The sequence below is a fragment of the Diadema antillarum genome, unplaced genomic scaffold, assembly GCF_040938485.1.
Source record: "Diadema antillarum isolate AM-2024a unplaced genomic scaffold, OU_Dant_1.0 seq00000207_RagTag, whole genome shotgun sequence".
NCBI lineage: Eukaryota > Metazoa > Echinodermata > Echinoidea > Diadematoida > Diadematidae > Diadema > Diadema antillarum.
Window position 1 is genome coordinate 488,402 of NW_027271266.1, and position 12,953 is coordinate 501,354.

Consider the following 12,953-nt stretch of genomic DNA (forward strand, 5'->3'; position numbering starts at 1 on the left):
GAACGAGAACAACAAGACAAACCATGGGAAGGGGCAGCGCTAATGCATGAAATGGGGACAAAGATGGGACAAATCGTAGGAAAATGCCCCTAAGTCAAGCAGACGAAAGAGTCAATGAAACACAATATCTAGAAAGAAAAATGAATTCAAGGAAAAGCAGAATATTGAATACGAGCTTGCATACACGTTTTCCCCAGGTTGTTAGACAAATGCATTGGAAAGACCCAATAATTTGGTCTAAAAAATCAAGGAAATACAATCAACGACCATAAAGAAAAAACACTCGAGTAGTGTCATATTTTGAATGTCATGTCAGCGGGTTGTACACAGTCCTTGTATATAATTATATTTTCTATATGATTTTGACTTTTACCAAATCGTAGCTACTGACATTTTATGAAAATTACATTTTTTTTAAATAAACCGTTTATCTTATACATGGTTTTCCAGATTGACAGTGATCGAGTCGTTTAATGTCTATTATATCTGATGTCAAAAAGTAAATGATAATACATACTTTCCTGACAATGGATGCCATAAAATTGTCTCGGACATCGACAAATGGCTCTGTCGTTGACATGGAAACAAATCCCGCCATTTTCACACGTAACGGACGAACACGGAGAGTGCTGATCTGCTGCTGAAGTGAGACAAGATAACTATAGTAAGAAAATTAATCATACACACAAGAAGGTCAGAATAGAATAATTGTCCACATACTTCACGATTAAGTTTAAGATAAAAGCTATGCTCTGGAAAATTTCTTAAGTTGTAGGAGTGATGCCATAACGTCTTCAATTTACAACAAAATTGATTTTTTTGCCTTCAGGCAACTTTTTCAATAGTCTCTGCTTTCACACATTGCAAAAGTGCATTATTTTCTAGTTAAAGCACGATTGATGGTACATTTCTTCAAACAACGTCACACATAAACTGACATTGATTATAATTCATAATCATAGACGAAGTGTAACCTCCATATTCTTACAAACGTCGCACGACGTAAGTTTCAAGTCCAGTTTCTGATTTATAAGAATTTGAACGTCACTCATTTTGTACTTTTGTTGGATATTCCTAATGTGTAACAAATGTCTTTCACATTTCAAACAATTGATCAGTTATTATGCTTCTTATGCTATGTTACTGTCACATCATGGTCAATGAGGCATACTGGCAAGCCAGATATATACTACATAGGTAACTATACTGTAGATGTGAAGGAGTATGATCACGTGAAGACTCTCGTTACTGATCTGCAAACACGATGATAATGACGCTTGGCAAGAAATTACCAAGTGGTGAGGTGGACGTGTTACGAAAGCAGATGCTCTCATTTTCGGACTCTGGCATGGGTGTACAGAGATTCCCCCAAATCCTGATCGAGGAGGAGGAGGAGGAGGACGAGGTATTGACGACACATCGTGACAGGACGTCCTCGCAGAGCGAGCGACACGGGAGCGGGTGAAAGTTGTCGAAGTTCCGAAGAGCAAAGCACGGGGGGAAGATGATGCGGCACAGCAGGCGCTCCACAACCTCGGTGCGACAATCGCGGAGCACGTCGCCGGCGAGCTGGTGGTACAGCTGTGTGCCCTGTGTGATCGTTTCGCTCAGATTGAATCGGTTCGGGAAGAAAGATGAGTCGTACGGTAGCAAGTCCCGGCACACTGCAACGGGGATCTCAGTGCAGTCTAATCATTGAGAAACCAATTAACGAGCTTAATAACTAAAACACAAAGAAATCAACCATTAGGCCTACACGGTTTAGAGCGACTGTGAAATAGATTTTGGAATATTTTCTCCTTGAACGGTGATTTGACTTTGAGATCTGTGTCGAAGCAGATTGAATTAATTTTTGTGAAAAAAAAATACTTGTGGTAACAGCAAATTCTGCCCCTATTACATCACATTTAGGCGAAATACCAGATAAGTTGCTGAACACACTGATTATCATGTATGTTTATTATGTTTATTCCGTTGATTTATCCGTTTACTTGTTAATTGATTGACCCATCTCGGTGTTACGTGATTTCTCCGCCGTGGATGTTAATTTCTGAAGGAAAATTTTATCAAAATAAACACACTAAACATGCTAAACAAATAATCACGACTATTATGACTGTGACTTATGACATATGTTTCCGAAAAAAACCCACACGTTATTTAAGATATGATAGAAAGCATTGTCTTGATAAACTTCAGCACTTAGGAGTAACTTTGTATTAACCATATTATATAATATTAAGTGGAGCATTAGAGAAGGGAAATCATGTAAAAACAAGGACTGCGCTGGAATGAGTGATGTCATGTAGCCAAAGACTTATTATTCTTTTTAGACCGTATAGTAATTCACCATTTCAACCAGTGGACATCGCAATTCCTAATCGGAGATATAAAGTATGTAGGCCTTTTTTTTTGGTAGGTGTTGCAGAAGAGCTCAGGTAAATTGGGAATTCTACATCACAGTTAAAGCAATTGAAACTAGGGCAAATGAAGAATCAAGAAGTACATGCACTTCACATAACTGATGAAAATACACTTTAACCCGATAACGCTTTTGGATAATACTGAACATAGTTTTTCTCATTGCTTCTAATGGAATGAATTTTCCATGTACTAAATACACCCGGCAGGGCTCTCCTGAAAAAAAAAATTCTCCATTTCACACCAACTTATTTTTATGCAAAACATTTGAACATGAACAAAATAATTATGATTAATTCGGTCACTTTCATGATCCTGCGTAAACGATGAATCGGTTGTCGACCAAGAGTCCGAACTGCTATCAAGCGGTGTCGGGGTGGTCGCCGATGAGTCCATCACAGTCGAAGGTGTCGGCACTGTCAGCCAGTTGTGGTGTATACGAAGAGGCCACATGTTTCGGGTCAAAATGGGGGAGAGATTGACTGCATCTCAGCTGGAAAATATTGGTATGCCAACTTGAAACTATTCTGCACACTTTCATATTCATTCACATGTTTTTCTATGATGTACTATAGACATATTTATAGCCAATATATGATTATGGTCATTCACAATATTATGTTCCTCTCGTCATTGTAATACTCATATTTTGCATGTTTCTATCAATATATTTTTGTTTTGTCAAACACTGAGTTGTATTTTGTTTTACATTATCAGCGTAATTTCTGAATCGATACTGATTTTATATTTTCTTACACTTTAAATATCATGGATCCTTCTGGGCAGTCCTTGAAAAAAATGGTATGATGCTTCTTTAGTTGGTTGATTGATAATGTCCCTCACTTAACATGACATTCTCTTCATATTTTCTATTGTCGAGTTTCGTGTATTACCGGGAAGGGTCGGTTGAGTACTTGGATACTGTATGAACGTAGGTGTCTCTGTTGACCATGTCTCAGTAGTTAGCGGCGGTGTTGCGCTGGCCATCGTTGCATCGGAACTAATCAATAGTATCTCCGCATCGGTAGAGGAGGCCTCTGTCATGCCCGGTGGCTGCAGATTGCCTGTAAAATCTGGCATTCGGGTATGTTTAGCAGTTTAGGCATCCTCGACACAGAGTAATTAACTGACCGTGGAAATGCGACGAAGTACAGTATGATTATATTCTACTTATTATTCTTTTTATTCATGTTACATATTCCACATTTCATACAAGTTTCATATTTCATTTGATTTTGAAAAAGAAATGTTTTTAACGCAATGGTCAATTTGAACCCAAATTGCACAAATGTATAAGGACGTATAATTGACGTGTAATATGAGGAACCCACTAAAAAGCAAAGCTTGTAGGATGTGGGTTCCAAAAAATTGATATGATATAGACTTTTAGTACAGCATATCAATGTCAAAAGTGACGTAACATGCAAAAATACAAGATATCGAGAATAGATAAAGTTTACGGAATGCACAAAGTATTTTATGATGTTTATGATTAAACTTATGGTATCAATGCATAGAAAAGTAGCAAGTTGATCAAACTAATGAAGTCATCCGAGCGAGGCATCATTTGAGTATGCAGAAATTTTTCAAATGATTACGGCAAAATAATCAAACATAGGATTTTAGAAAATTGGCTTTGAGATTTTGCTTAAAGGAACTTTAAGAACTTGATTGCAACCGAACCGAATCTAACTCATTCCAGAAAGAATGGTGGAGAATAAAAAAAAAGATAAGATTCCATCGGGATTTTCTTTGCTCATTTTTCCACAAGCAAAATTCATTTCTGGTCGGTTACTTATTTACACTCACCTGGAAAACTATTGGTTCTAGACCTCATGTCACTGTACACATAGCCATATCATTCTTTTTAGTTTCCATATAAAATAATCATGCATTCGTATATAGACCTGTTCGATTTGGGTGACTTGTTTCAATGTTTTTATCTATCTCAGCCATAACTCTGTGTGTGTGTGTGTGTGTGTGTGTGTGTGTGTGTGTGTGTGTGTTGGGGGGGGGGGGGTAAGGGGCTTCAGTGTGCCTACCAACAATTGATTTATGCCCAGACATAGCAATCTGACTCATTGCATAACATATTGGATCATTCTTTTCTTCTCAATTACTTTGGAAGCCCCCTATATATAGTACAAGTAGTAATGGCCAACACACGTTACAGTTTTAAAAACCAAATGGTCTGTATATTAAAGAAATCATTTCGTACAATTTATAAATAGTTTTGCTTCCTGTGAACGTAACTCACCATGCAAGTGTACAAAGAGAACAACAGCGACGACAGCAAGACTTGCTATCATACCAGCTATGGTGATGGATACCAACGCACGCACCACTCTCCTTCCGAGTTGCGAGCCCGACTTCACGGCAGCAGGGAGGTCGGGGACCACATCGCTGATGGAAGCATTGCGCACCTGCAGTTTGATATCTTGCTGGAATGCCATCTTGCGTCGATACTCGTAATGGCTCCGCTCGTGATCGTAGAATGGGTCAACTCGACGAGATTGTTTGACGTCACCTTCCGAGTTTAAAACCCATGCCTATATGTTTTGAATTGATATTTTGAAAGAGAAAAGTTGAGTAAAATCAGTTATGAGAGTAAAAACATTTGCAGCGGAAATTGTAGCAAAGGAGTGGGTAAACATAATAATAATTATGAATACCGTGAAGGGAGAATAGATCTATCCCAATTTATCCCACAGGCCAGAATTACAACAATTTGAGTAAAAATGCCGAAACTATAGCAACTATGGCGTTAAGTTGGATGCCCGTCAAAATAGATCTTGAACATTTCTCGTTTAAACATCCAGTTCTACTTATACTAGTCTAATATGTTTTAGACAAAATATAACTTCACACCACCAATCTTGATAGCCAACTACCACCGCGTCAGTAATGTAATACGTGATGGATGCATGTGTCAAGCCATGGACGAAAGTAGGCCTATATAAAAAATTCACAGAACACTGTCAAAAAAAAAAAAAAAGCTATAGAAAGCGCTCATGCGCCTGTCCTATCAGTCAGTGGTCTCATCAATACTATATCCATTTCGATTATCACCACTCCTGATATAAGCAGTTATGATACGACTATCATCTCCATTTCTGGATTCAAATGCAAAGAGGAACCTAATACAATATACGACTCCATTTCTGCTGTCAGGTTCAATATGGGTTTGTTGTCAGAGCCCATTATACAGTCCTATTTTTGGCGCACTGTGAAAACATCCCGGTTGAAATTTAAACAGTCTCGTGACCTCACCGTATCAAAGGATCAGAAGCTTTCGCCAGTTATTTCGCGAAGGAACTCTCTCTCTCTCTCTCTCTCACATATACACATAAAAAATGTGAATTAAAGGCTGAACAGAATGCTGTCACATAACAAAAATTATGTTGTCACATACAGTATGCCATCTGCTCATGATGCGTCATAATTTACACCGGTTTGAATCCTCTGATGAATGATATTCTTGCCATTACTAGTTCAGAAGTCAAAACCGAGAATCATGCTAAATACAGATTGCCGGACAAAATATTGTATCTTACCTTTCTTTAGGCTCACGTAATTTTTTCTTTTCACAAGCATGACAAGGAAAATCTGAATTTTAGATTATAGAACAGTTTGCTTGAAACTCTAAAGATATGGAGCCCGGAAGAAAATGTTGTTCATCTTGATTTTAGCAGGATCCAATACGCAGCACAAGTGCTAATCGCGTCTCGTTCATTCTATCTTTGGCAATGTGATTATTGCAATAAGATTATATTCTTTGAACTATAATGCACAAACGGTAAATATAGAAAAAAAAGAAATAAATGTAACTCTTAAGAATAGAAAACACAAAATTGTATGAGCTTAATGTTTGCCTTAATCATTTGCTTTAATTCATACAAATCTTTCCATCAGATTCGACTTATCTTTCCATGATAATGAATAATCATACACAAATGAAATAACGTCAATAGGGAGTAACAAAAATATACACTAGTGTAAACAATACAAACTATAGGACAGACTTTCTTAAATAAAATTATGAAATCATAAGCAAAAAGCATTCTACATGGAATCATCATGGAGAGAAACCTGAAAAAAAAAACTCCATAGATTGTAAAGTAAAGATTAATCTGAGTTGACGTAATGGCCAGAAGGAAATGAACATACTATAAAGTAATGACTTTTTCCAAGAATACTTTTCCTTCTTTGAAGTAACCACATGATCCTGCATACGCTGAATCAAAGTGTATTTTGATTTGAGAGTACGAGTGATATTCTCTATTCCGAAGATTCGTTAAAAACTATCGATTTCTACTTATCGAATAGTCCTGCAGTTTGCTTTCAAATTACAAATAATACTTGATTGGGGACTGTTTTACATTATAGATAGTATAAGGAATTCCAGAATAAGCACTGATAAGGGACAAGAATAAATCATTTTTTTTTTTTTTTTGCTTAATTGGGTTCTCCACAAAAGGAAATGAAGAGATGATGATGATAATAATTGGTCCGATAAGAAGTTGAAAGAATGTGATTCCAAACCATTACACGAAACAAATATTTTTTCTTTTCTTATATCAGATTAGAGAGCTGGTCGGTGAACCAATCGAATTACAAGGCCTAATTCCCCCCCCCCCCCATGCCACGATGAGATTTTCTTTTCCAAAAAAAATATGATTATTAATGCGATTAAAAGCTTTGGACAGGTCAGGGTATTATACCAATGGTGTTTAACTGAATACCAATTGCCGAAGCAATATTATTTTATCCATTTACCACTGTTTAGGACGATTTTTGCGAAGTCTATATTCTCCATCGCTGGACCTAAATTCTGGAATTCCCTTGACAGCAGCGTAAAAGAATCTCTAAGTTTCAACACTTTTACTTTGAAATTAAAGAAAATGTTTATTAATTCTTATATCACTGGGGATTTGCATTTTGATAGCTGCTAACTGATTTCTTTGCTGCTAATGTCTTTACATTGATTAATTTATTTCATAACCGTTATGATATATCATTCATAAATAGTCCACTTCTCGGTAAGACCAAAGTCTCATGTGCCCTGGCATCGACCCTTGAACTCTTCCTCCTTTGCCCTTTCCTCTGTCTTCCTGTCCCCTTCTGGCCTTTGACCTCCTGTTTATTCTTTCCACGCGTATGTAAGAGAGCAGCTTTGTTTCTGTCTGTGTGTGCGTTTGTGTGCGTACTCGTTTTATGTTCTGTTTCCCGAGGATTATGTCAAATTGTATCTGCATTATTACTATAATTTTCATGACTCACGAGGGGACTGCATTCTACAAGCTTGGCTTTTTAGCAGTCCCCTCCATTTCCGACCTTTTCTTTGTTATGACTCAGTCACATTTTGTTCATGTATTTCTTCAACTAAAGTACGTTTATTGATTCATGTAAACAAATGATGTGTATCTAAATTTCATTTGGATATGTAAAAGTTACATTGTACCTAATTTGGTTATATACAATAGTCATATTATAAGGATTGGCCGGAAATGAAATAAAAATGAAATGAAATGAAATTATGAGCAAATTGATGTTCCATTCTTCAAGCCGCTCTTCCAACTCTTCCAAAGAGTTTGGATATATATACCGACCAAAGAGGTGGTTCTATAATTGTAGCTGCATTTAAGAGGAAATGCCGAAATGGAGCTTGGTGGTGACAACAAATTTTAGAGTTTCTTAAAATCTCCAGGACTAAAAAAAAAAGTTATTATCAATTCACAAAATGTTTACAGTCAACCATTTTTCGCATATTTTGTGCATAGTATTGTGTGCACAGGCTCAGCAATTGCATTGTTAAACGTTCGGATTAAGTATAGCCAGCTATAACCGGCTAATGAATAGGCCTATGTCTGCGTCTTTAGTAACGTTTCCAGTTCGAAAAGTGCAATTTCTTTCCTGATTTCTACTAATGGGTCCTGTTCTTTTCCCACTAAATGATTGCTGCTAAAATATTGAAAGGGACAGCGAATTGTTGCCATTTGCTCTCTCTCTCTCTAAGTTTGTTGCGATTTACGAATGTTGCCTTTTGAAACAGAAGTGTTCTTTTTTGCTCTAGCAATTGATTAACATCTGCTCTGCAGTATGCCCCCCCCCCCAAAAAAAAAAAATACAGTCGGAATTTCAATGTAAATAACTTTCAAAATAACTTTTAAAAATATCAATGTTCTTTTAGGGTATGAGACAATAACTTCTTATCTACATCTTGCAGAAACCCCGTTCAATTTGGTTCAGTGGTCAATGAGAAATGTGGATCTTTGTAAAGCATGATGGTTGGTTTCTTCCAAGTTTAGCGTTTGGATGCTTGGCATCAATATATCTATTAAAGGAAATCTTTTGCTCCCAACTGACAGTGACTGACAGAGCAACTAACAAATTAATTCAAAATCTGTACATAGCATTACATCAAATATAAATATATAATATCCTAATATGTAAATATCATTGTTCATGATCATCTTGATGAAAGACATTAAAAAAGAAAAGAAAAGTGAAACAGAAAACGGACAATCCGTTTAAAAGTTATGAATTTTGGAGTTTAGTTTGGTGATGAGACGGCTAGATCAGAAGATTATTACAGATTATGACATCACATGATATGCACTACGACATAAAGAGAATGTGAGATTTTGGCTGGGCTTCTTCTCCTGTGTGAAGACACCTTATTTGTATCAATGGATATGCAACAATGCTGAGGACGTAACCACAACATGATGGCACAGCCCTCTGGAAGAGCAGTGTTAAATTTGAAGAGATAATACTTTCATAATGCATGGAAATAAAGACAATAAGATGCTCCCTGTCATCGCCTCATATTTTCTTCCTCTTCTCTTGACAAGTCAATGTCTTTTAACAACTAATTATCTTTTATAATAGGCAGTGATAAGGCCGCAGGTGCATCAATCAATCTTTGTTCAGGCTATCTAGCCCCTCTGCATCTTGAATGTATTGTTTCTGTTGTTGCACAATGTTTTTGTATTTGAAAAAAAAAATGTGTTCTTTGCGATCTCATGGAAATTCAATTCCAGATATAAATGCATAATGACAGAGAAACCAAATAATCGAATTGATCGATAGATCAAATTCAATTGACAAAAACTGCTTCTTCAATGTTCCAGCATGATATGAGGAGCTATATATGGTTTGGGGGTAAAACCAATATGGAAGCACCCACACGCTCCGTCGTCCTGGAGACGTTTTATTTGGCCCACTTACTTGTTTCATCTGCACCTCCATGTAGCTCCTCTAGAGTCCCCGGGACTTCTCCTCCAAGCTTTCCCTGTAGCGATTTCGGTCGACCATGCACCAACGGTCTAGAAGAACTCGACTTGAAATTCTCTTGCTTCGCAAAATCATAAAATCATGAAAATCCAGATGACATCTGAAACTCCAAACTACAAGTGTTCATTCGAACTCTCTTTTGTTTGTTTGTTTGTGTATTTGTTTTTTAATCTAATTGGAAATTCCCTGTCGCCTCTCAGTTATGTGCCTAGTCACAATGCGCAGAACATTCTATTAGCCTGGAGCACGGATCATCCGGGAGAGGGGAATGACTCCGTAACCCGTCAAGTTCCGTTAAGGGCAAGAGTCACGGCATGAGATACATTGTATTGCCGTGTACCAGCTAAGCGTGATACCACGAAGTAAATTGTGTTAGTTCGGCGCGTGATACGCAAGTACACTCCCCGGGAGACCCATACCTAGGATTGGTCGAGGTACGTATGTTTGTTTGGTTGGATGTTTTTTTTTTTCCGTCGTCTCCTGCCACGGGTATTTTTGTAAACGTGTCCATCAACCCGATCACGATTCCGAAATCGGAAGACTGCTTATATATTATGGCTATGAACTTGAAGCATCCGTGTCTGTATTGTTTATCAAGCTGGTAATGTTACCAATCTGTCCCTGATATTATGACAGTACACTTATTGTACTCTGTCGCTCATGGCGATTCTCTCCGTCATGACTGTGTGATGTTATCTGTATGACACATATCTGTTGGGATCTGCATAATAATTTTCATGCTCTTTTCCTTTTTTTTGGGGGGGGGGGGTGGGAGGGTCGAGATCACGCCATATCACTTGCAAAACTTTTTCCCCCATCGGAGTTAGAAAACAGTTCATCTTGCTCTTCGCTCTCACTATAACCTCGTAAGACAAATACACACAAACACAAACAAACAAACAAACAATGTCGTTATTAAGTGAATGAAAATAAAATTCCCAAACGTGTAAGTTCAGCTTTGTGACAGCCTGGAGTATCAGTTCACTCGTGATCCCATGCACCAAAGTGCGATGGCTCCAAGACATAAAATGAATTTAAATAAAAAATGACATGGTAACAAAACACATCTGATAATGTTCCGAAGATATGATGTTACGATCAAAGAATGAAAATTCCCCGATGGCACCTCTTGCCTTTCCACAGATTCCCACGGTGGCCGAGATACATATGTACATATAGAACTTTCAAATGCTTATCATTGTCTTGACTGATAGTTGTCACTTTTCATCCAATCTAATTGTATTCTGCTCTTTTAGTCTCAAGCGTCTGTTTTGATCTAAAATAACCTTCACTTCGGATGAAATGCCATTTGACAGACGGAAACTGAATCAATAAAGGACGTTTCTATGCCTGACTACATCCCGTCTGCGAGATGTAATGATTTCGCTGTATTGATTTACACTTTTTAATGTTTTCTGATGACCCATATAGGTAAAAGTACCCAAAGTAGATAGTCTCATCTTACTGTTAAGTATCTTGTCATCGCGTTATTTGATGACAGCGTGCTTTTGGTATTGTTTTTACTGATGATTAAAGGGATGGTACAGTATTGGTGGAGATGAGAATTGGGTTTTTAACTTTTTGCAAGATACCAAGAAAACACTCATGAAATAGAACAGAGCATACCATTAAAAGTTTATTTGATGAAAATCGGGTTGGAATGACTGAAACATCCAAAAACAAAGTAAAACAAAGCGATCGCAAGAAAGTGTGGGTCCCACACTTTTTAGAATCACTCTGTTTTGGGTATCTCAACCATTTCAAAACCAATTTTCATCAAATAAAAGTTGAATTCCTCAGGGAATTACATGTTCTTTCATATTCCATAAGAGGTTTCTCATTATCTTACCAAAAAATGTTAGAAACCCGAAATTAGGTCTCAACCAGAACTATACGACCCCTTTAAATCTGAATCAAAGGGAAACTTTATTCCTTGTCCTAACTTTGACGAAAAGAGCTGTCAAAATGAGTAGAAGGACGAGACAAGACGAAAAGGTCGCAAGTCATGTACGAACAACTCAATAAAGAACGAGAGATATGATATTGTCATGGCCAGAAAAACTCCAACAAATCAAAATATGGCAGTACATGTATTTAAACGCTCTGTTTGAAATGTATGATTTGTATGACCGCCTTAAGGACCATGAGAAGAACGCCTGTATCACTTTGAAGAATCACCCCTAGTTCCCCCTCCCCATCGCCTCCGTAAAAGATAGGTGTTTTCCCCCGCGTAATCTAATATAAGATCTCCAGAGTATGAAATCATTTGGTCTCAGCGTGAACCTGACAGGCACTCACCACTTGACAGGGGCAATCGTCTCCGTGGACCTGATTATGATGATCGAATTTACTTCCAGCTTCATGTACGAAATGTAATATGACTTGTCGGACATATTGTTGCACGAGTTGCTTGACACGGACAATCCAAGCGGTGTTTGAGCGAAGCCACTCCCCCCCCCCCCCGTACCCCCGTCCTCTCGTCAAATTACAACACTGAAGTGAATCAAAGAATAGAAAAAGAAATACCATGAATAGTTTCGTTTCATTTCGTTCATTTCATTTCCAACAGAAATATACTTGCAAGAGAACATTATGAATACACTTATTGACACAAAACCAGTACAAGAACATTAGTATGTAAATCTAGGAAAATAATGTGAACTGAAATGCAATCAATGTTATTATGAGTTGTATGTCAAATATTGAATCAAAGTAGTTGGATATTGAACCATGTGGAGTGATTAAAAGTAGGGCTTGAAATGATCGCAGTCTCATCGTTAAAGAAAATAACTAATTATCAAAGCTAGTAAGATTTGGAAATATTTTATGAACTATTCCATATAATAAGTGGGGTTTGATTTTACTTTCAAAGAGAAACTTAATTGGAAGTCGTTCACAGGAGAAAGAGTACAGCCAACAAACATGCGTGTCCGTTTAGATGCTAGAGTGAGTGATTGAATACTTTGGAGAGTGGAGACACGCGCTCCCGTAAAAACCAAACAAACAACCAAGTACAAAAAACAATAACAAAAATAAAAAACAAATATCAGTAGTGGAGACCCGTTTATCCTAGTGTGCAAACCATCCAAGCAATTAAAACAACAAATACACGTTCATTTTTGATACATAATAGGTATAAAGTTACAGTATGTATGATAAAATCATCGCTGAAATTATTATTCTGCAACTAAAGAGATCATTGTCAAACACATTTTGAGATATCTCTGCCATTTTAA

The 12,953-nt window shown here is 37.3% G+C and overlaps 1 protein-coding gene across 1 annotated transcript; it reads right to left on the reverse strand.

The window, feature by feature from the left end:
• Positions 1 to 111: 111 nt before the first annotated feature.
• Positions 112 to 9,901, reverse strand: LOC139728978 (uncharacterized). Its single transcript, XM_071639903.1, has 7 exons — positions 9,652 to 9,901; positions 4,679 to 4,970; positions 3,315 to 3,494; positions 2,727 to 2,837; positions 1,293 to 1,688; positions 518 to 640; positions 112 to 128 (listed from the first exon to the last, which is right to left on the reverse strand). Exons 1-7 carry the CDS (start codon positions 9,670 to 9,672, stop codon positions 112 to 114), a joined length of 1,140 nt encoding a protein of 379 aa, XP_071496004.1. The 5' UTR covers positions 9,673 to 9,901.
• Between the last annotated feature and the right edge of the window lie 3,052 nt (positions 9,902 to 12,953).

Bases quoted from the DNA above. Each gene is read 5' to 3' on its own strand.
- LOC139728978 (XM_071639903.1), bottom strand. From the start codon at position 9,672: ATGGAGGTGCAGATGAAACAA. The intron at 2,838-3,314 runs GTAATACACGAA...ACTGGCTGACAG, and splicing joins TACTCAACCGACCCTTCCCG to TGCCGACACCTTCGACTGTG. The intron at 641-1,292 runs GTAATTTCTTGC...GTCTCACTTCAG, and splicing joins CACGTCCACCTCACCACTTG to CAGCAGATCAGCACTCTCCG.